This window comes from Desarmillaria tabescens (genome assembly GCF_030435595.1).
Source record: "Desarmillaria tabescens strain CCBAS 213 chromosome Unknown EV420scaffold_39, whole genome shotgun sequence".
NCBI classification, from domain to species: domain Eukaryota; kingdom Fungi; phylum Basidiomycota; class Agaricomycetes; order Agaricales; family Physalacriaceae; genus Desarmillaria; species Desarmillaria tabescens.
Genome location: NW_026848338.1, coordinates 289,233 through 314,125, shown reverse-complemented (window position 1 = coordinate 314,125; position 24,893 = coordinate 289,233). Strand labels below are relative to the sequence as shown.

Below are 24,893 nucleotides of genomic sequence, written 5' to 3'. Positions count from 1 at the left end.
AAATAAATTGTTGAATGCGTGGGGCCCACCTGCCCAGTATGGGCATGGCAGATAACTGGCAGGTAACATGGCATGGGAACCCAGTGAAACCGGCGGTAAACCAAACTTGGCTACTACCTACTGGAACCATCCTATTTATACTACAAGGAAATTAGAATTACAAACGTCATGCAGTACCCAGACTCCTACATGTGTAGCACATCACCACTGCTGCCTTACTGAGCATCTGACTCAGACTTCCCAGTTTTAGTCTCATTTCTATAGTGAGCTCCCTAAATGCATGCCAAGAGGTGCTCTTCCTGACACCTGTAGGCTTGTTCTCTAATGACCAACAGGTCTAGGTGCACAGAACTATCAGTTCTGGCATATGTCTTTTAAGACTTCTCTCTTGGATTCACAGAGGCTTCTTGTAGACACAGCAACAAGTGAGTCTTCGAACAATGGGATTCAGGACAATGGAACATGGGCTGACAGACTTCAGCCAAACCCCATTGCCCTAGCTTGTGCCAGTGATATCTGTCATCTTGCTTAAGGATTTCTCCAGATTTTCAGGTACGGCACATCATAGTTAGCAAGCATGCTAAATATTCTCAGTGCCAATGCAATCTTCAAAGTTTCATTTGGCTCCCATGAGTGTGCTTGTAAGTTAGAGCATAGTGCATTGGGTATAGGGTTTGGCCTTCTCATCATGCATGCCCATTAGGTACAGTGCTGTGACTAAGGCCTGTTTGGAATCCCATTGCTTCCTATGCCATAAGTTATATTCCATATCATTGCACTGTGTAGCATTAGTGTTGATGTGTAGTTTTAGTCTACTTGATCACTATATCTCAGGATGCATATAAAATGCATTGACACATGTAATTTTGCGAATTCTATGAATGCAAATGTGTGTATACCCTGTGCATAATATTAGGATGCATGTAAGGCATAGAGCACTACACACTGAGGCAGAAGCACTATAATAAAAATAATATGAGTAGAGCGCATGGCTTAGACTTAGAGTGGCACACTTGTGTCATTTAAGTGTGAAGCCTCAGTGCTTATACACACACACTGTGCACTCCTCAGCAGTGTATCACTCAATTAAATTCATTGAAGATATAATATATGAAGGGTGCTTCATGCTACATTGATCTATGATGCATGAACCAAAGAGAAGTAAAACCCTTTACCCTGCTGAAATATTGGAATTAGAAATGGTTGTGCAGCAGCCAATAAAATAAAACTTGTTCATGAGATAAGTTGCGCAACACTGGAATTAAATCTATGGAGCCAATAAGAAGATACATGCCACATGGCATGACAAGACTAGACCTTGTCAAGTGGATAAAACAGCAGTAGCATGTGTACTGACATGGAGTGTTGAATAAAATAATGATCACTATCACCACAGCTAGCATGGCACACAAGGGAAGGAAGTCTGAGGTGGAGCAGTTTCTATTTTCAGTATTTATATTTCACATAGTTAACAGTAAATATAAGAGCAGTAGTTACAGGTAGTTAACAAGCTTTCAGACCCCTGCAGTTGTACTACGAAGCAGTGCACTTAGTGTATAATGAAAGGATTTTATTTGAAGCTTTAAGTGAGAGAATATTATTGAACTTAGAATTATTTTGAACACCTTGAGAGCTTGCAAGGCATGCCTTGCTTGAGCACACTTGAGTTGTTTAAGTTAAAGTACAGTAATTGATTGCACTCTACTTAGAGAATATTGTATTGTGATAACTTGAATGTGCATTTGTGTTTTTGGAACTTGTTTGTGAATTCCAAGTTATTGCAAGTGGCAGAGGTTCAAACCCTTTGGCTTGTCAGTACTCTCTGAGGTTTCTGGTTTATTCCCAAGTGGCATAGGTTCAAACCCTGTGGCTTGTGGATGTGTTTTCTATGTTTGTGTATCTCTGGATCACATAGGTTAGAACTCTGTGGATCTATGAACAGGTTTTGAAGTGTTTTCTGCTTGGAGTGCAAGGCTTTAAGTCATGTTAAGTGTATTGTGAATGTTGTGGACACTTGTGTGTTGCGCATGATGTCTTTTGAGGGTTATACATTCTTGTGGAACATTTGTGGGCTTGCTAAATAATACTTTTGCCTTGAGGCCAAGCAATTCTGTCACTCACCTCCTGTTCCAAAAGCATTTGGACTTAGAGAATTATTATATTGCTAGTGTGCTATTATATATTGTCATGCACAAGGCTTCTTTCAATATTACTGTTATTGTGTACTTGTATTGCACATCTCCCCCAAACTACTGAGGGTTTGTGTGTGTGTGAGTGTGAGTGTGGGTGTGTTAGTGTTTTATATGCTGGTGCATTTCTAGCTTGGTGTGCACAGAGCCTCTTCAGCATTAGATTGCAAAATTGCATGTGTAAATAGACTGCAGTCACAACAGCATGGATGATGAGTAATGGATATTATGAAGAGTCCTGGGATTAAGATAAGGTGAAGATAAGAGATAAACACTGAGGAAAAGATAAGATAAAGGAAAAATTGTAACACATCTTTTGCAGTTAATACAAATAAACTACTACAGTTAATCATCCAAACAGTGGACCACATTTTGTGAAGTGGGTAGAGCTAGTCTTACTTAGATCTGCTTGAGCTTCAAGTTCTGAGATATCATGTAATACACTAACTTGGACTGAACAACTTACGTCTCTAAACTGTCCACTCGCACTTTGGTGGATCAGTGTGATAGAGACTTGTCATGGTCACTGAGTCAGGAACAATAGTCCTTAGGCATGAAACAGGGAGTTTCTGCATGAAAGGTTAGAAGTGTATAACTTTAGCCAAAGCTGGGGTGTAAGACCGCAGTGAGGCTTGTTAAATACATTATGGTATTTACTTGTATGTACTTGTCCTAATATAGTGCTGTCTTCTAGGCTGGCAACCTTGGTATAGGAGAAGACTGTCTGTGAGTAAGTAGTCCAGCAGTTGTATGGTGTTTGATATACTAGAAGAGCACCTGCGGATAAGAAGACTGGCACCCATGTGGTGCAGTCTTCGTTAAAGCATATGTGGCACTATATCTCTCCTGGATTGTGACCTGAGTCAACCTAAAGAAGTGTGATGTGATAAAGAGGGTAGGGCCCATAAAAGTATGATTGGATCTATTGGGCCATCAGATGGATCATCAGGTGTGTCTGATGATAGTGCATGTGAGCAGTGTGACTAAGCAGGTCATGAATGATGTGGATCAGGTATGAGGAATGATGATGAGAGTTGAATGATGAGTTGCCAAGATAAGATAAGATAAGATAAGGCAAAAAATAAAGGTGAATTTGTGACATACCACAGAGAGACTAGACTGATAAATCTACATGTCTGAATGTAGTTAATGGTGTGTAAAGTTTATTAGCTTATCAAGGGGGTACCGGAATTCCAGTCTAGCACACCAGTGATGTGCTCAGTAATGGGCAGCATGCAAATGAGACAAGTGTCTAGATCATCAATTTAGATACTAAATCACATACACACACACACTATCACCAATGTATATAAGTTTGAGGGTGAGTACGATAGAAGCACTCACGAAGTATTTAGATTTAGATAATCAAGTGGGTTTTTGTTTGAAAGTGACTTCAATTCTTTTGTAGATGACTTCTACACAAAGCACACTAGTCCATGATAGCAGGTTTTATGAACATGTTTTTGTAAGGTATAGACAAGCAAGTTATACTTGTTTTAACATCATCTAGAAGAGCTTCTAGTGGACACTTTAAATAATCAAACAACTAAAGACCTAGAGGTCTACAAAGAGTGCAAAGTCACTCTACAAAGAATGCACAGGTTCTGACTTCAAGTACAAGACTTGCAAAGAGTACACAGACTCTAGAGTTCCTTGAACTTGACAATTGTTTGAACTTGAAGCATTCTAGGGCTTATTTCCCTTCAACTAGATGATGTCTTTTGACTTAGGGTTGACTCAGCATGTCTAGATCACTAATCTCAGAGAGGGAGCATGAGGCCTTTGTCTGCAGAGCAGTTTAAATTAACTAGCAAGGCGCAAACATGGGGATGACTCTTCTTCCTACTTAACTCTTCTAGATTACTGTAGCTCTCCTTATGGGTTGACTTTAGTAACTCAATTCACTTCAGTTGAGGATATGCAATAAAACTAGTGATTGATTAGGTAGCTATACAGGCTACTAGCACAAATGCAGGGGAATGCTTTCCTGCCATTATGCATCTAGTCGCTGCTAATTTATATGATTTGTGTTCTAGGTATAGAAGCCTGTATCTACAGTAATTATGGTATGAGCTTTGGGATTAATACAAATGGTGAGTCACTATTCTACAAGGATTATGCCATTCCATAGTTTCTATTCAGTTCGATGAGACTGTGCTGGGTTATTCTGTCACTGAGGCATGCCCTACTGGTCTGTGAGAGCTCCTTCTACTGTCTGCAAGGCTTGCCATGCACTGTATGTATTGAATACTGCAGTTTGTGCAGGATCTCGAGGATATAACCACTGATTGTGATCAAATGCAGGTCCAAGATTATATTCTGTTGATCACTGCATGATTGAGGTCAGTCATCTCTGTATCCAACACAGCTATTCATTCTTCCAAGGTTATTCTTTTCATAGACTGACTTCATCTCAAAAGCTGATCTGTTTCTCGACTTTAGCAATTCTTCTTGATAGGTTCTTTCCACTCATCAAGGTAACAAAGGAACTAGTTTATCCTGTTCTTCAGCTTCTTGTTTTTGTACTTCATACAGAGAAGTCCCTGAGATCTGACTGCAATAGTCATGTTTTAGGTAGGGCTTAGCTTGGCACATTGAAGGCTGGTAGAATTTACTCATTGAGATTTTATTTCTAAGTCTATTCTGTACTGCTGTGCTCTTTCTTTATGTAGTATTTAGCTACCAGTGCGAAGCCTCCACTGTAGCTCTCTGTACTGCTTGTAGACTGCATAAATTGATGTAAAATTGCAAAATCTATGGGTAGCCTGGTACCAGGCATATCACCATGGATAAAGGCCTTGTGCTCTCTCTGATTTAAGTGATCTAGATGTGCTGAGTTGATCCTAAGTCAAAAGACATTATCTAGTTGAAGTGAAATAAGCCCTAGAACACTTTAAGTTCAAACAATTGTTGAGTTCAAGGAACTCTAGAGTCTGTGTGCAATTTGTAGAGTCCATTGATAAGCCTCATGGCTCTGTATGTCATGAATTCATCCCTATTTTTTGTCTTATCTTATCTTATCTCATCAACTCATCATCCTTCCTCATATCTTATCTGGTTCATCCATGACCCATACCACCCCATCCTTCACCTGCTCCATATCTCTTGCATCATTCTTTGATCTCCCATCATCTGAGAACTTTGCTGTTATGATTTATTCATTTTCTTTTCTTTTCACTTACATTTCTCACTTATGCTTGAACTCACAATCATCGGACCCATTCTCACAGTACTATTTTTAGTCTAGTCATTGTGTATTTAAGGAAGGCCTCAGCTGGGCTAAACCCCAGCTTCGGCTAAGGTCTAATCTACCCAACTCAAACTCCATGTTTCATGACTATCTAAGTCTGCGACCGCCTCCTCTATTAACTTTGGCCTACAAGTGTGTCGTCCACCGAAGTGCGAGTGGCGATCCTTGTCTGATCCAAGTTGATTTAAGTTGGTTGTTGACATTTAGCCGAAGCTCGTCACATGTTGCCTAGCACCACGTTGATGAGCTTAAACTTCTGTGGCAATGGCAAAAACCAAAACTCTAGAGGAGTTCATGGCAAATGGCGCATAGCAGCAATAAAGGCTTTGTTGTTGTGCGAGTGTTTCGGTGCACCTCTGTGTGATGAATTCCTCAAGAACGCAAGTATACACTGCGACTTTTCAGTCAGCGAAGTAGTACCCTTAACGATCGAGTACTAGAAAACGTTGGCTGTAAGCTGGGAAGGGTCTCGATAGATGAGAAGGAACGGAATCCAGTATAACTGGGAATACTGGCAAACCGTGAACGAAGTGACGGCAATTTAACTAGTAAAAGCCATGGGCGATGTTGACAGAATTAGAGAAAATGCCGTCAAAGAGAAATACCATTGGCAAGATAACAAATACCGTGATGGCAAGAGACAAAGACTGTAGTCGAGAAACGAGAAACTGGTGGTAAAACAAAGATAAGATGAACTGGCGATGATATGAGGGGGAACTAGTGATGGAAAAACGATGGCTGGGACTGGGCTGGACTGATACTGAAACTATACTGAGGTTAATGATGGCAAAACGAAACTGATACTAATCCTGAGTCTACACGGAGACTATCCTATACTGAAACTGACGGCAAGATAACAAATACTGTGACTGAAGGTCCTATACTGAAACTGTTGACTGAAATTCCATGACAGACACTGCTGGCGGCAATAACAATCCTAATCTGTGTCCACACAGGGACGTAACTGTACTGAGCTGAACTGAGGTGAAATGATGGTGACATAGAAAGTGAAGGCTGGTAAAACGATGCTGGCTGGTGAAAGTGAAATGATGCTGGCGGAATAAAAGATAAAAGCGAGTTGTGGACACGAAATTCTGTGTATTGGCACAATATGAGCATACACCAATACCGTTAGAAGAAAAGCCGTGACAGAGAGTATAACTCGGAGTGACTATGCTGTTATTGTCTGTCTCCTAGTGGGTACAAGCAGTGACGGTGGTCGATAACGTGTGTGATAACTAGTGTCCAGTAACTTGTGTCTAGCAACTCCCTATTTTCCATGGTGTATACTAGCTTTTATACTACAAGTCCGGAATAAATTTAGAATACTTGAAGCGAGTCCTTAGTAAGTCCATAGTACATAGATTGGTAAGAAATGATACCAAACACATGTTCCCAAGGTTCTAAAGTAACAGCACCCACACGGTTTTACTGTGTACTGTGGTTCGAAAGTAACAGCACCCATATGGCTTTTACCGCATATAGATGAAGTGATTAGCAAGAATGCCACCGATCTCCAGAATTTTGAGCTGCTGTGTTGCTGCAGCAAAGTACATTGAAGCAAGTGTACTGAAGTAGATGCTTGCAGCAATCTCTTGGCAGTATAACAGCCTTAGTAAAGACTGAGGAAAGGTCATGGCATTAGAGCTAATGCCATGGAATTGCTATTTGAGCTGCGGAATTGTGGCTGTGCTGCGGAATTGCGGCTGTGCTAGGCAATCAGATGGGATTCTAAATCTGTGAGATCGACAATCAGGTGCCTGGCAGAATTAATGAAAGAAGACTGGTGGAATTAATGGAAGGGGTGCGTAATTGATGTGGGGTACAAGTGGGGAAGGATAATTGGCGGCATTAAGCAATATTGCCAGGATCGAAATAGTAGGTTTGTGTGGTGGCTTGGGAATTAGCTATCTGGTAAAATCCGTGAATTCTGAGCATACAGAGCCTGGAGGCTCATCAACGTCTGAGAATGAACGCTACCCAACACTTTTTCTATCAGCACACATCCTACTCGGTTGACCAGAGAGGTTACCATCGTACGCTCACGAGAACAGTTTCGTGACTGTTAACGTACCATGGGTGAACCAACAGCCACACTGAGGTTCTTCATTTTCACAACTCAACTCGCCACGATAACAGTATCATTATTGTTAATCCTGACAAGCGCATATCATCCACCTTCCATGAGTAACCGATCTCAGACCTTCGACAATGACTACGAAACCGATATCAATCTCATCATCACAATTCTTATTACACTCACCCTCCTAGCCATCCGACTATTCGTATGCCACTTGCTGACTTGCTTCCCATGGTTGCAGTAGCTTTTGGATTACTAGTGGGAGCGCTTCTAGCAATTGCCCTTAGGCAATTGTATAGGTGTTGCACCTGAAGTTGAAGGGCACGACTACCTTTCCATTACATCCCCCATCTCCCACTCCTATATCCAGTAAATCCGTACCCTCACATTCCAACTTTACACGATGGACGACCCATCACACCCAGAGGATCACCCTCAGATTCTGGGGAGTCTTCCCCAACACCCAGACCTTCCTCCGTCGACATCACAGATGTACAAGGAGTCGATCTCGGAGACAGCAATGTTCCAATTCCAGGAATCCTCGACCTCCCTCCCATTGGAGGAGAAGAGAGAGGGAATATGGACGAGGGCGAAGAAGGCGACAACCTCAGTGATTTGAAAGGATCCGTCTCCAAGACCTCCTCGACGGTGTCACGATGGAAGAAGGGGATGACCCCTATTCCTGAAGTGAGTGGCTCAGCGCAGAGGCAGACACAAGAGAATACTTCCGCAGAGATGATCTTGCAGAAGACAGTGGAGAACTTGGCCTTGGGGCCTCTGCTGCAACCACCACCGGTCCAACTGCCACAGACACCTATGATGGAAGAATTGCGCCAGGCAGCGGTAGAGAGTGGCAGGGAATCCCTGTGGCATGGTACCCCCACACAAGTTGGGTCTTCGCCCGGGAAGAAACTCCTGTGGCCGGAGTATCAGCCCAAGCCACAGGGCCCGAGGACACACCCATCCTGCAGACCGTTGCCCTCCCTGCCGAAACAGAGCAGCGCATCTGGGACACCATTGAGTCGTACAACCTGGACACTCACCCCGATCCTGCTGGTGGAAGTGCCTCCGCCGACGAACTCCCCGGAGTCCCCACTTTCACCCCGTCAGTTGCACCAAGGGCGTTCACTGCCCCCGTCCCCTTCAATCAGTGACCATGGACCGATGAGTACAACATGCTTGTCGAGTCCAACTTCAACCCTCGAGATGCCTGGGTCACCCCAGAGGGAGCGGCCCACATGGACAGAGCAAGAACAAATAGCGCACGCACCTGAAATGCAGAGCAGCGTGCCATCTGAGACCATGAGAACCTCCCCCTCGAGCCAGATGCCACGGATGACAAGGCCCGAAGAAGGATCGGAGCAGCAGAGCTTCGCTTCCAAGAAGTTTTACGAAGAACCGCAGATGACGTATACCGTGAGGAAGCCAGACATCACTTCCTCGACGAGGTCTTTGACGAGGACTGCTCCAACCTTGCAGAGTGGAGGAGAAGGCATAACCTCAGAGAAAGGCGACAACGAGAACAAGGAGAGCCAGAGTGGTCAACAAGAGCAAGTTGGCAGTGGAATGCTGAAGAGGCTGCCCAATTCCGCCATTTCTGGGGAGGTAATGAGACAGGTGAGGGTGGTTCTCACTAGGTCAGTATTAACTGTGCCGGCTATCCTGGTGTTCTTGGAGTGGGAAGCGTTATATGAAATTATGACAGAAGACATGGTACAGGACCCTCAGTGGCTTATCACAGAAGCTGGGGAGGACTACATCAACGCGAGACACAGTGGAGATCTGTATCTCATGAGAAACATTCTCGAGGTAGACGCTTGGCACAGGGCTGCCAGAGTCTGGAACATGTGCAACCCGGAGGATCCATGCCCTGGCTGTGCAGCATACCGATGACCCGCGCCGATGCCCCACCTGTTGGACGCCCTGAAGTTTGCAGCTGGAGGCAGAGGGACAGACCAAGGATTCATGGAGGACGAAGGAGCAGGACCGTCCAACACAGACAAGGGGAAGTCCCTGTGGTACCACCTAAAGGAACGCCTCCTCCGATACCCCCAAGGCCAGGTGGATATCCGTCCCCGGCCCATAATCCAGGGTTGAGGTCCCTGCTGTGACCGCCAAATCCACCAATTCCCCCAGTACCACCTCCACCACCAGACTCCATCCCTCCATGGCAGCTCACCCCTGGGGTGGTAAATAACCCCTGGAATGACGTGAAACCAAAGTTGATCATGCAACCCGAATACTTTACCAGGGAATCATCGGATATCACTCGCTACCTCCATCACTGTGAGCTCTACTTCCAGGTGTTCCCCATGTATTATACCCTCAATACAGCCGGGCAAAATCCCTACCGGATTACGTTTGCCCAGTCCTACTTACGGGGAAAGGCGCAGAAATGGTGGAACGACCAATATTATCGCTACCGCAATGCACAGGGACATTGGAGATTGCCGTCATGGCAGGAATTTACCAAGGATCTCACAACAAGGTTCCGAGAAGTGGCGGAAATTGCGATTTGGAAGCAGGAATGGAGAAAACTCCGACAAGCCGACTTTAAGATGGCCATAGAATTCTTCGCGAAGTTCGAAGAATTGGCCCACAAGTGCGAGGAGTTCGGGGACGAGAAGCAGATGTTCGAAGCCATCGAAGCCGCAGTACGACCTACGGTTCGAAACACCATCATGCACGGGGACAATATGTGCCCCACCACTTATGCCGAATGGAAGTGGCAGATCAAAAGGATCAACGTGAACTACCGCTACGGATTAGCGCAGCAACAGGGGAATAAGTCCTCTCCGAACCCTAACAGCAGTTCAGGTTGAGGCAACCAAAATCAATCTTCCAGAAAAGCCAGTAGCTCTGGGAATTCCGGGGATAAGAAGGACACCACGGGGGTGACGTATGGTGGAGCCGGGCAGCCGATGGAGATCGATAAGCTCTGAAGCAAGAAGCGATGCTTCAAGTGCGGAAATACCAGATGGAGCCAAGACCATAAATGTCCTATGGACAAATCCAAGTGGATCCCTGTCAAGCTACCCCCGTGCAAGAAGATCCCAGCTCAACGCCTATGACAACTCCTCGCAGAAGCAGAAAAGGAGAACTTAGGAAAGGACACGAAGGTAGAGGAGGTCAAGGACAATAAGTCGTCAAAAGATGAGCCGGCGTCGAAATAAGCAATTCAACGACGTCGGCCAAGGACATTGTTTCATCTGGTGCATGCTACCCTGCTAGTCGGGCTCATTCTGTATATGTAGGTATCCCGTACAAACAATATACCAATCTTTTCGCCGCATTAACAGTAGAAGAAACTAAAGAAACAGAATTGCAAGATGCCAATGGCGTAGGAGGGGATTACCGCCGCTCTACACAGTCTGTGTCCAGCAATGAACCCCGAGGGGCCATCTCACCTTGAGAACCCCCGCCTGACAGAATGGGGAAAGTTCCGGATGCAACGGAGAGGCCCTCATGTCAGGATCAGACTGGGCCCAGTCGCCCTGGACGGGAAGAACAGTCAACAACCCAGCCTGTTGGGCCTACCCCAATTGTTCTAACAGGAGGTGTCAGAAAAGCAGCTGAGGCTAGGAACCCAAAGGACCACCGCCACTCAGTAGCCACACGAACACAGAATGCGGCAGCAAAAGGTGGCGACCCTGTGGGCGAGCCAACATGTGTGCATCTGCGAAGGGTTACCAAGAGTACCGACGGGTTGGTCGAGGATAAGGAAGGAATGACTGGAGGTTACAATGCTGAGCGCAAGCGCCTTTGGCCGAGGCCAAACACCGGGCAGCGAGCCCTCCTCCACCACCTCGAAGAACAGCAACCAAATGCTGCCTAAGGGCCCTTTTTGGCCCAGTGACCAAATGCCACCTCGAGGATCAACCTACCAACCAGTCACAGTGGAAGAAGTAGAAGACGAAGAAGCCCATCTACGATCCGACATCCCAGTTAGAATACCCTGAAGGTCGCACTCGGCGCATGCCGAACGACTCCAAAATCCCACTCCCGTCCCTGACACCTACTATGAGCCCTTTGGCCCTCACTGGACCTGTTGGGCTCTATGTTTAGCGACTAACGACATGGCTGCCTGTGCCATTCTCAATGGATGGGTTCACCCCACTCGTAAAGGGGAGGTGACCTCTGACCTATGCCGCACCTTACAGGAGCAACCGGAAGTAGCATCGGAGGCCCGAGACAAATGGGAGTGGCTGGAAGACCTGAAGAAACCCCCAATGTATATTAGAGGGAGAAAAGGGAGGAGTGTGTCGATAGAATTGCAACTTGAAACGTTGGATACTCGCACCACCCACACCGTGAAGGTGCTAATTGACAGCGGATGTACGGGAAGCGCCATTGATTGGGCCTGGGCCCAAGAGCACAAAATTAGAGTCAAACCGGCAGCACGATCTACTCCTGTATATAATGCGGATGGAACCCGGAACAAGGGCAGAGATATAACAGAATACGCTGAAGTACAACTGCGCATCAGAGATCACACCAAACGCATCGACTTGGCCGTGGTGGACCTGGGCACCACACCCCTCTTTCTGGGACATGATTGGCTACAAAGGCACAATCTGCTGATCGACTGGAAAACAGGTGCCGTGACCCTAGCCTGCTGCGCGTGCTGTAAAATCCCATTCCATCTCCCCGACACTGATCCTTCAGCACGCTGGGAAGAGTATGAGGAAGGAGACACAATTTTAGTAGTGGACTTTGAGGAAGCTTTCCACCTGCGGGCCATGGGGACAAAAGCCAATGAACTAGCTGCCCAGGCCAATGCCAGGAAAACCGCAAAATTGTTCAAAGAAATAGTGCTGGAGGAGTACCAAGAATTTAGGGATGTCTTTGACAAGGAGAACTTCGATGAGCTACCTTCCCGGAAGCCTTGGGACCATGCCATCGAGCTAATCCCCAATGCTAATGCCAATTTGGACTGTAAGGTCTACCCCCTCAATCCGATGGAGCAGGAGGAGCTGGACAAATTCCTTGACAAAAATCTTGCCTCCAGGCACATCCAAGCCTTGAAGTCCCCCATGGCATCGCCCTTCTTCTTTGTCAAAAAGAAGGATGGCAAGCTTCACCCCATACAGGACTACCGAAAGCTAAATGAAATGACCATCAAGAACTGGTATCCTCTGCTGCTCATCGGGGAATTAATGGACTGGCTGAAGAAAGCCAAATATTTCACCAAGTTGGATGTCCGGTGGAGCTATAATAATGTCCGAATCAAACAAGGGGACGAATGGAAGGTGGTGTTCTGAACTAACCGGGGTCTCTATGAACCTTTAGTAATGTTCTTTGGACTCACCAACTCCCCGGCCACCTTCCAATGGATGATGAATGATATATTCAAAGATCTCATAGCGGCTGGAGAAGTGTCCGTGTACCTGGACGACATCCTTATCACATCCAAAACCAAGAAGGACCATAGATGCATTGTATGGAAGGTGTTGAAAATACTTTGAGACAACAATCTATTCTTGAAGGCCAAAAAGTGCGAGTTTGAAGTGGAGGAGACCGAGTACCTGGGGGTGATCATTAGCGAAGGAAAGATTCGGATGGACCCCCGTAAAAATTGCCGGCCTACTGGAATGGCCGACCCCTCACAAAAAACAGAAGTTACAGTCCTTCCTCGGTTTTTGCAACTTTTACCGACATTTCATTCACAACTACAGCAAACACGTCAAACCTCTGACCTCCCTGACCGGGAAAGCCGAATGGAAATGGGGGTGGGAACAACAGAAGGCGTTTGAAAAGCTAAAGGAGCTCTTTTGGGAGGATGTGGTGTTAGCAATCCCACTTGACAAAGGAAAGTTCCAGGTGGAGGCAGATTCAAGTGAGGGAGCCATTGGAGCAGTTTTGTCCCAAATGCAAGACGAGAAGTGGAGACCAGTGGCATTCCTTTCAAAGGCCCTCTCAACAATGGAGCGCAATTATGAAATTTACGATAAGGAGCTCCTCACCATCATGATCGCCTTGGAGGAATGGCGCCAGTACCTCATGGGGCACGAGAAGACTTCAAGATTTGGAGGGACCACTCCAATCTCCAGTACTTCTGCAAGCCCCAGAAACTGAACAGGAGGCAAGCACAGTGGGTAACGGAGTTGGCTGAATACCAGTTCATGCTACATCACAAACCTGGAGCCCAGAATCGCAAGGTGGACCTATTGTCCCAATGAGCAGACCACGACCAAGGAAAGGAGGATAACCAGGATGTGACTGTGCTAAAGGCTGAGCACTTCCGAGCCCTGATAATGCCCATGGCAGAGGAGTTACACGAAAAGGTTAAACTCGCCACTCATGATGCCCATAAGTGGGACCGTGGTATCTCAGACTCCCTGAACCATGAGAAGGGAGTCTCCCGGGACCAGGCACTACTCTGGTATGACAGGCACATCTACATCCCTATGGACAGGCAGTTAAGGGGGGAGATCATAGCCCTTCGTCATGATCATGTGACAGCCAGACATCCTGGCATCGAAAAGACGAAAGAGCTTATTCTATGGGATTACTGGTGGCCCCAAATGTGTTACGACGTGGAGGCCTACGTAAAAGGGTGCGAGGTCTGCCAAAGGACAAAGGCGGATCGTCGTCCTAAGAAAGCTCCCCTTCATCCCAATGAAGTACCAACTCGACCGTGGACCCATATCTCCATGGACATGATCACAAAACTTCCTGACTCCAGAGGCTACAACTCCATCCTGGTCATCGTGGATCGCTTCTCCAAAACCATCATCCCCATTCCTTGCACCGAGGAGCTCACCTCCCTTGGCTTCACCAAGATCCTGAGGGACTATGTCTATGTACCCTATGGCATGATGCCCAAGAAGGTCATCTCGGACCATGGCTCCGTCTTCATCTCCAAGTTTATGAAAGAGTTTTACACTCTCATTCAAGTACAGGGAAACCCCTCTACCACTTATCACCTGCAGACCGATGGACAGACTGAACAGGTTAACCAAGAGATAGAGAAATATCTCAAAATGTTTGTAAACTACCGGCAGGACGATTGGAGCAAGTGGTTACCCCTCACCGCCTTCACCCACAACAACTGGAAACACTCTGCCACGGGATTTTCCCCGTACAAGGTGGTGTTCGGAAGGGATGGACAAGTCATTACTACCACTCAGACCCCAGGATCCATACCTGCCACCTCCAAGCTAGTGCGAGGTATCCAAGAGGTACAGAACAAAGCCGAAAAGGCATTAGAAAGGGCAGCCGAAACCATGAAACGCAGTTACGACAAAGGGAAATCACCCGCGATTGAATACCAAGTGGGCGATAAGGTTTGGTTGGATGCCACCAACCTCCATCTCCCCCATCCAGCACGAAAATTGGGTGATAGGCGAGTGGGGCCATTCGAAATAGTAGCAAAAAAAGGCACCTCCTCCTTCGAATTAAAGCTACCAGTGAAGTGGAAAATCCACAACCAATTTAATGAATCTTTACTAACGCCTTATGTGACCCCTGCGTTTCCCAATCAACCATGACCAGAAAGATCACCCCCAGAGCTGATAGATGATGAAGAAGAGTATGAAATCGAAGAAATCATGGATGAGAGAAATAAAGTCATAGGGCATGGACGAAATCGGCAGACGATCATGGAGTACCTAGTCAAATGGAAGGGATACCCCGCTGAGGAAAATTCATGGGTACACCGTTCCGACATGGCAAACGCAGAAGAACTGGTCAATGAGTACGAAACACAACGCCCTCATAACACCTTAGCCCCGATCGGGAGCGTTGCCGGATCAGGAGCCGGGCAAAGAATAGGACCCACATCAATAACCTCTTCGTTTCAACATCTGGTGATTGAAATCGCCGAATCCATGGATAAAGCCCTCGTTGAAGGAAACAAACGATACAAAAAGGAGAATCCTGACGAAGGATACGAGCTGAGCCAACCTTGTCCCAGACGGCAGGTAGACCCCAGACTCGATGACCCGCAGGTCTGAGACTCATACCTAAAAAGGCAAAAAATCGAAATTGAAGCCTCCAGACGAGAGCAAAGACCATATAAAAACCCTCCCATCCTGTTTGATCCTCCGACTGACAATGAATCTGATCTAAACTTCCTCCAAAGAGTAACCGAAAACTGGAATGACGATGATCGTACTTCAGATGTCTGGTCATACGAATCCATAGAAGAGGAATCCAATAACTCATTCGGGACGAATGAGTCTTAAGAAGGGGGTAATGTTACGATTTATTCATTTTCTTTTCTTTTCACTTACATTTCTCGCTTACACTCAAACTCACAATCATCGGACCCATTCTCACAGTACTATTTTTAGTCTAGTCATTGTGTATTTAAGGAAGGCCTCAGCTGGGCTAAACCCCAGCTTCGGCTAAGGTCTAATCTACCCAACTCAAACTCCATGTTTCATGACTATCTAAGTCTGTGACCGCCTCCTCTATTAACTTTGGCCTACAAGTGTGTCGTCCACCAAAGTGTGAGTGGCGATCCTTGTCTGATCTAAGTTGATTTAAGTTGGTTGTTGACATTTGCATCATCATTCTGATCACCAACAACTCACTTTAATATCACATTCATTCCTGGTACACTCAGTCAAGCCACTGGCTCACAAAGTTATCCCTACTCAGTTGGAGTCCTACCCACATGGACATCATGCTTCCAGAAGGACATTTGTCTTGCTGGCCACTGGCCATTCATCCAGCACACTCATTCTACAAATCACAGAACTTTTATAGTATAGTTATTATTACTCAAACCAACATGTACTTAAGCAGCCTCTGTTAAGCACTAACTCTAATCTGAACTAAGGCTGGTCTCTATCCTGTCACTCGTGTTCGGTGATTCAGTGTTAGAGAGGCCTTGGTAGATTGCGAGAAGTTAGGCGTCACTTTATAGTGAAAGCAAGGAGCTTGTAAGAGTTAGGAGTATATAACCTTAGCCGAAGCTGGGGTCTAAGGCCACAGTGTAGGCTAGCTTAAATACATGTTAGACTCATACTAAGAATAGTATCTACAAGGGCACGTGCAACGCGAAGTGCATCTTTCAATGAATGAGGAGTGAGGACACTAAAAGAAGTGTACTCCTGACAAATAAGAGTAAAGAACGCATATCACCTGCATCTGCACGGGACTCTGTCTGAATAGGCTGCATCCTATAGACCACCCTTGACTGGCGGTCAACTCTCATCCAACTACTAGGAAGCGTGATGCCATCAAGAGAAGCATGATGGTACATGTGGGTCATCAGTCATCTGGGGCATGGCAGCTGTGAACTGGGGTGACGGCAACCGGGTAAACGGGTAAGGAGTGTGCTGGTGGAATATCATGGGTCCAAGAGATAAGATAGGCAGGTCCAGGGTTTCGAGGGATAAGGATAAGATAAGATAAGGAAAATAGGGGTACAGTCGTAATAGCCTCAGCTAAGGTTATACACTCCCAACTCTTATCTGAACTCCAAGTTCTGCAACTATCTAAATCAATGTTACTTTAACACAGTCTGCATCACTACTCTTATTCTGAATCATCAAACACGAGTGACAGATAAGAGCTTGACCTTGCTTATCTGAGTTGGTGTGTTACACTGTACACTCAGAATTCATGCATTTCAAACACTATAAATAATGCCAGACAAGGAGTGCAACTCTTAATTAAAAAAAAGAATATTATTGTATCTGCTTTCAAGAGGCAAGAGGCAACACATCCACCACAAGTTATTATCCATCCCATCTTAATATGCCAGGCACTTTGATTGCCAATCTTCCATATATGGACATCTTGATCACATCACATAGCCATCCTGGCCATGTGATAGCATTTCTAAATACAACCCACATTTACTATGATGCATAATTCTGTCCAGTCATAACTATGGAGGAGTCTTGCACTTTGCTGGAGCACAGGCATACAAGAAGTCAATACTAAGCTAATACTATGGCTCAGTGACCAAGGCTAGTATTGCACAGTATTAATAACTGCGATTAGGGAGAATATTTGGTCATTGAAGGTAAATGTGGTGTTCAATTGTGAGGGAATCTTTCCATATTTGTGTAGTGATAGTAAAGAAGGTATATGAACTTGGCCAGCACACATACTAGATAAACTACATACAGTATTTAGTAAAAACTATGGCACAGGCACAGTCAGTAGTATATAAGAGTAAGGTAATGTGGAAGAAAAGCAAGCAACCTCTACTCTAGTAAACATCGAAGCTTTATTAGTATCTACTCAATCTAATAAAATATGTCCATTTACACCCTTATTTCTCTTATGCACTCACAGTTCAAGATCAGTTTTCATATATTCTGTATCAGTCTACTCTCTAAATTTGGAACCTCATAAACTCAACATCAGTATCATCACAGCCACCAGTTAAATTTGAAATAACTCACTACAGTTATTTTGGAACCCTTTTCAGTATACACTTGGAGCATCCTCTAGAGTATTTAGCCTATTATTCAGATACTACTTTGCAGACTCTTTAGTCACAGTGTGTACTATGTGTTATTGAAGAAGTCAATCATATGGAGGTACAATGAACTACTTGCACACACAACAAGCTGAAACTATTGTTGTGTGTTCTACATTTAAACTGTCAATTGTTTTTTTGTGTTTGCCATTGCCATGGAAGTCTAGGCCTATCACTGTGTACTCTTTGCAAGTCTTATACTTGAAGTCAGAACCTGTGCATTCTTTGTAGAGTGACTTTGCACTCTTTGTAGACCTCTGGGTCTTTAGTTGTTTGATTAATTGAAGTGTCTGCTAGAAGCTCTTCTAGACAACATTAAAACAAGTATAACCTGCTTGTCTATACCTTACAAAACATGTTCATAAACCCTGCTATCATGGACTAGTGTACTTTGTGTAAAACACACCTAGAAAAGAATTGAAGTCACTTTCAAACAAAAACACAATTGATTATTGAAATCTAAGTACATCACAAGTGCTTCTATCTTACTCACCCTCGAACTTATATACATTAGTGATAGTGTGTGTGTGTGTGTGTGTGAGATTTAGTATCTAGATTGACAATCTAGACACTTGTCTCATTTGCACGCTGCCCATTGATGAGCCTAAACTCCCATGGCAATGGCAAAAATCAAAACTCTAGAAGAGTTCACAGCAAATGACGTGTAGCAGCGATAAAGGCTTGTGTTGTTGTGCGAGTGTTTCGGTGCACCTCTGTGCAATGAATTCCTCAAGAACGCAAGTATACACTGTGACTTTTCAGTCAGCAAAGTAGTACCCTTAACAATCGAGTACTAGAAAGCATTGGCTGTAAGTCAGGAAGGGTCTCGATGTACGAGAAGGAATGGAATCCAGTATAACTGAGAATACCAGCAAACCGTGAATGAAGTGGTGGCAATTTAACTAGTAAATGCCGTGGACGATGTTGATGGATTTAGGGAAATTGCCATCAAAGAGAAATACCATTGGCAAGATAACAAATACCGTGACGGCAAGAGACGAAGACTGTAGTTAAGAAACTGGCGGTAAAATGAAGAGAGACTGGCTGGCAGAAATATGAAAGGAAACTAGTGGCAGCAAATGATGAATGGAACTGAGCAATGATGAAACTAAAACTGGACTGAGGTTAACTGCGGTAAAATGAAACTGATCCTGATCCTGAGTCTACACGGAGACTATCCTATACTGAAACTGACGGCAAGATAACAAATACCATGACTGATGATCCTATACTGAAGCTGTTGACCGAAATTCCATGACAGACACTGCTGGTGGCAATAACAATCCTAATCTGTGTCCACACGGGGACATAACTGTACTGAGCTGAACTGGGGTGAAACAATGGCGACGTAGAAAGTGAAGACTGGTAAAATGATGCTGGCTGGTGAAAGTGAAATGATGCTGGCGGAATAAAAGATAAAAGCGAGTTGTGGACACGAAATTCTGTGTATTGGCGCAATATGAGCATACACCAATACCATTAGAAGAAAAGCCGTGACAGAGAGTATAACTCGGAGTGACTATGCTGTTATTGTCTGTCTCCTAGTGGGTACAAGAGATAGCAGTTGTAGCAACTCAGTTACTTGTCGTTGATAACCTGTGTCTCCGATAACTACTACTACACTAGCTTTTATACTACAAGTCTGGAATAAAATTAGAATACTTGAAACAAGTCCTTAGTAAGTCCTTAGTACATCGATTGGTAAGAAATGATACAAAATGCATGCTCCTAGAGTTCTAAAGTAACAGCACCCACATGGTTTTACTGTGTATAGACTTGGTGATCAGAAAGAATTCCGCCGACATACAGACTCTTGGGCTGCTGTGTTGCTGCGGCAAAGTACACTGAAGGTAGTACACTGAAGTAGATGTGTGCAGCATTTGTCTTGGTGTTGTAACAGCCTTAGTAAAGCTGGTGGAAAGGTCACGGTATTAAGTCTTTTGCTGTGGAATAGGTATTTTGGCTGCGGCATTCTATTAAGTGATGCTTGATGCTGATGTCAGTGATGGCTGTGCTGAGTGATCAGTGATGGTCCTAATTCCGTGAGATCTGCAATCAAGTGCCTGGTGGCATTAATGAAGTGGCGCATATTGATGTGGAATTTGAGTTGGGAAGGAAAGTTGGTGGTAAAAGTGGGTATTGCCATGATTATAATGGTTGACTTAGTGAAAGTCCATTAAGGGGATAAGGCATTTATTATAATGCTAAAATCCGCAAATTCTGAGTGTACAGAGCCTTGAGGCTCATCACCATTACCAAGCACATTACTGGCTATCTAGTTCATGATTACAAGTTTTATTTGTGCCAGGGCTGAGCCCCTAATTCTACAATTCATGTTTTTCCCTTGCCCAGCAGCCCCACCATTAGTCTTGGAGACTAGAGAGGCTACCAGGTAAGTGAAGTTGTTCATGCTTTGCTATTCTTACTTGTGGACTGGTGCCATCAAGGGGCTATCATTGCCAGAATGCTGTTTTGGCTGGAGCCATGTGTGTCAACCTGCCTGGACCTTCAGTCACTCAGGCTGAGTCATTGGGTCACCAGGTTGTTGGCTGAGCTGTAGACATTCCCAACTAAGTCCCAATAAATACTGTGGGTTGTCTCCAATGTTGCTTTCTTGCTATCTTATTCATTCTTTCTTACTGAGACCATGACAGTATAGCTTGCATTGTAATAAAATTGAATTTTACATGTGTTTTCAGGTGTGTATGCCAGGCAGGCATATCACCATGGCAACACTAAGGCTAGCATCAGTTTTTCTCAAAAATGATCAGATATTTTTGCAATTTTTATATCAAACAAGAATGTTATGACACTCCACAGTGATACCTAGGTTATACAATCTCTCTGCTTCCATTAAGTCCATTTTGACCACTGACACTTTCTTGAATCTCTCCTCTGGCAGGTGGTGCCCCACAGCCCAATATTGTGTAGGCTTCTGACGTTTGGTGTTACCAAGCAGTGTGTACATGTTTTTCAGTATTGGGTGCTTGTGGGTGGCAATGATTTTGAATTGGTGTGCCATTCCATCTGCATCTTCAACAACTAACTCTCCACACCGATCACCCTCCTCTGCTGATCCTGCATCCAATCCCTGCACAAGCCCCTTTTCAATGGAATGCCCTTCATACCAGTCCTCATCCTTCTCATCATCATGCCTAACATGCCCAAGCCACAGGTCAAAATCCACTGATAGAGGGTCCATCATAATCTGGTCCCATGTTGGTCTCCATTTCTTGCATCCTTGTCCTGCTTCAGGATACAAAAAGAGGAAGTACACTTTCATCCAAGGGTGCATTGCATTCACCAGTGCTGTCCATGCATCCTCAAGGGACTCACTCTCATGGTATGCTGGTATTGTGTTGGGCCCCAGAGAGAATGCCAGTCCCGCAACTTTGTCCACAGGATTGGTTGACACTCGCTTCTGCATGTCTGCCAGTGCACTAAAAGAATCTCCAAACAGGAGTGAAAACTTTAACTCATTATGAAACCTTGTCAGTATCCCTGTCTCATAGTTTCCATTATCATCTATTGGCTTGGCATGCATTGGTCCATCAGGTGTATCTCCAGCAATGATCCTCTCATCTCCAACCTCCTGCAGTGTCCATGCATGCCTAAACCAATTCCTATCATCATCCAAGTCACCCTCCATCAAACTCAAAGGCCTCCCCAACCCACTCAGGTAGATCACCACTGGATCAGCCTCATCATACATGTATCCAATTATGGGCACATCCAGCTTCCATTCCTCCTTGCGCAGATCCTCCCTTGGCCCACCCTTCTGTCTCAAACAAAGCACATCCAGCCACATATACTCCAATCCTAGATTTAGCATCTCGATCCGGATCAAGTTGAGGTCCACATCCTTTGGGATGGGCACGGGCCATTCGTTCCTGTTGATAGGGGTCCACACATCAACGCGATCCTTCTCATCCATCCAGGCATGTGATATCGGTTTTGGCCATCTGTCGGTGATCCAGTATGGCACCATGCGATTGCTGTACAGGTCCCAGACACGTCGAGATGGCAACTCCGGGTCAACAATCTGGTTTCCTTTCAGTGCTTCTCGTCGCTGCTCCTGGTCCTCCTCTTCATGCCTGCATAGTTCATCTCGGATGTTCCTGGGCTTATAGGTCTTCCATACTGGGCGGAGACGGCCATAAGCAGTGCCAAAGTCGTAGTTGTTTGTGATACAGTCTTCGAGAAGGGAGGCGAGGGATGGGGTGTCCAGGGTACGTGATGTTCTGAATGTGGCATTGAGTAGATCCAAGAGGACCTGCATGCCCAGGGTAGTACAGGGAGTGTCGGCGAGAGAAGATGGGATAACAGGCTCAAGACCGGTATAGGACCGTTGCAATGGAACCTTGATGGACGATTCCACTTGGCCGGTCTCAGTGAAGGCAGATATGGTGACTTCGTAACACTGGTGATTTGCTATCAGTGTCATTCCCTTCTACTGAAGTCATTTTTTGACCCACTTACCCTGAGTGTTTTCACCAGTAGATGAAATTCATCATCGCTAGGGTCAGTGAAGTTACTACTACTTCCTTCAATGAACCCAGCCAGCTCGTTCTCCATAGTGGTAGTGTCAAGCGGCAAAATCAGGGATTCTGAGAGTGATTCTGGACCCAAGCTGGACAACTCAGGTATCACCTCCGAGACGGCATCGCCATCTTCTGCAGTAGAACCGTCGTTCGGGCTTAGTATCGCATCCTGAGGCTCTGAAGGTACAATTATGTCAGTAGTCTGGTGTGAATCAAATGCTACATCGGGGGAGGAATCCTTCATTGTTCGAGAAGCCCAAAAGGCGGCGCAGCGTATAAGCGTTTCCGAACAAAATCGACGTGTCTGAAAACGATTGGCCTACAATTTTCGGCATTCCTGAGTGCTCGAAACAAGAGAGACTGACTGTACGCACTATTCCCCGTTTTGTAGAGCGGAGATATGCTTCCGCAGGGGCAGGTAGGTGTCGCAAATCACGGTTTGAAGTCCCTTGTCGGATACAAAGCCGTCATGCAAACCATGTGATAGACGCCAGGGTGAACCAATGACGTCCTGCATGGTTCGGGCTTTGGGATCACCGATATCGGCAACAATTTCTAGTCCATACGGAGATACAATTTAATTCGCTGCTGCCGTGAAAATTACGCACGAGGAAATTTTCATTTCAAGATTGACATGAAGACGAATCGCACACTGATGTACCCTTGCAAATTTGCGAAAACTTGAATCGATTCCCTGCTCATACTCTGGCTCGCAACGGTAGGTCACCCTGGTATTATCCCTCCGAGTCAATATATATCGTTGCGCATTCCGAGGCACCTGCGACTCGAAATATATCAATGATCTCGGATACACGAGCACATGATACTAACGACATCAAAATGCATCCGTCTCTGTAAAAATAGCATTTCTGTTCCTGTGGTGGCCGGCATTCTGGACAGTACTTTCAACAATAGCTTCAAGAAACCACGCAAATGCATACCATTGAATTATGGAGACTTGCATTTCCACTATTAGCCTGGCCCAATATTCTCACCAGAGAACACAATACTCGGAATCTGCATGGAGAAGATGAGTATCAATCATACTTCTCAGCGCTAAGCCATCGTGAGAGTTAGGCACCTAAACATTGCCGTGAAAGACAGCGTGCGAATGCTAGTCGCCATGAAGCTAGACGTATTCATCTGCGAGGACGTTGCTTGTTATTAGTTGAGGATGGATAGCGGAAGACGAACCATTATCAACGGCGCTGTTGAACCAAATCTCCTGATTATACCCACCCAACAGGTCCACTCCGAACAGTTCCCATCTCTCCGAATCCACCACAATAGACGGCGAGATACTCAATAGAATTCATCTTGTTCGGGGAGCAATGAGGCTGTTATCTTCCATTTGACGCTCACTAGTCCATCAAACCGCAGTACAGCAGTGTCTATTGAAGACGAGCCAGTCAAAGGCATAGTACTCTGAGAAGAAACGAATGTAATCGTGCCTTCATCAGGGAGAGAAGTTAACACAGGTTTCCCATTTTGCGCAGAATCACAACGGAAAAAGAAACGGTTTATAACTATGTTTGCCTCGACTTTGGGCATCTGTAACAGAACAATGAGGTCAACATGATAAATAAGGAACAATGAAGCAGTACACACAGATATTTGTTTGACCTGCTCCATAACTCGTCATCAACGTCGCAGAACCACCGTGCCAATCATTTCAAACAGGCTTTTGCCACTCGCATTCCCTGGCGAAGAAAAACACTAACATCACAAATTTCCAAGGAACCGGTTGCCTCAGATTCGAAGGCAAGATCACCCTAATCGTCATCGAGAAAAGGACACTGCGAAGCTGAGGTGAGCGCCCAATTAGCTTTTTCCCGCTCTGAGGGTCGATTAAGATATCCACAAACTTTGGGAACGTTGCGACTATCACCCCTCTAGCCCTTGGGAAGTGGCTGGCTGTGGCAGATTGAGTATACGTGAGATAGATGATGATCACACTACCTGTATCCAGAACAATCTGAAGGTATGCAGAGCTTTGCACTGAGCGGGATCGATGGTAGCATTGCTTCAAGGTTGAGAAAGAGAAGTGATGGATATTCCGAGCGGAGAGTATGTAGGCGGCTTTGGACGTTGCTTCTGGGAACCAATGCAGTCAAAGGTATGTTTTAGAAGGTTTGCATTGCGATGGGTAAGGAACAAAATTCTTGTCAAGTAGACGACATTGCTTCCCAACTACAAACGACCGATTAGGTCGACGGGGTTAGACGGAATTAGACGGTACGCACCATCAACCTATTAATGTGAGAGCTCTTCCACGCCATATGATTGTAGCCCCTATGCCATGTGCCTCCTGCTCCCAGCCCTTCTAGATATAACGTCTCGCACGAACAGGCTATCGAGTTCGAATAACCCCCCAAAAATACAGTAGTTGGAC

At 45.3% G+C, this 24,893-nt stretch overlaps 1 protein-coding gene across 1 annotated transcript; it reads right to left on the bottom strand.

Moving 5' to 3' along the window:
* Positions 1 to 20,381: 20,381 nt before the first annotated feature.
* On the bottom strand, positions 20,382 to 23,013 carry EV420DRAFT_1767136 (uncharacterized protein). The gene is made up of 3 exons (XM_060480912.1): positions 22,876 to 23,013; positions 22,440 to 22,820; positions 20,382 to 22,380 (listed from the first exon to the last, which is right to left on the bottom strand). Exons 2-3 carry the CDS (start codon positions 22,743 to 22,745, stop codon positions 20,752 to 20,754), a joined length of 1,935 nt encoding a protein of 644 aa, XP_060326803.1. The 5' UTR covers positions 22,746 to 22,820; positions 22,876 to 23,013; the 3' UTR covers positions 20,382 to 20,751.
* Positions 23,014 to 24,893: the final 1,880 nt, after the last annotated feature.

Coding starts and splice junctions, on each gene's coding strand:
- EV420DRAFT_1767136 (XM_060480912.1), bottom strand. CDS start 22,745: ATGAAGGATTCCTCCCCCGATGTAGCATTTGATTCACACCAGACTACT. Junction 22,381..22,439: donor TACTGGTGAAAACACTCAGG/GTAAGTGGGTCA, acceptor GCAAATCACCAG/TGTTACGAAGTCACCATATC.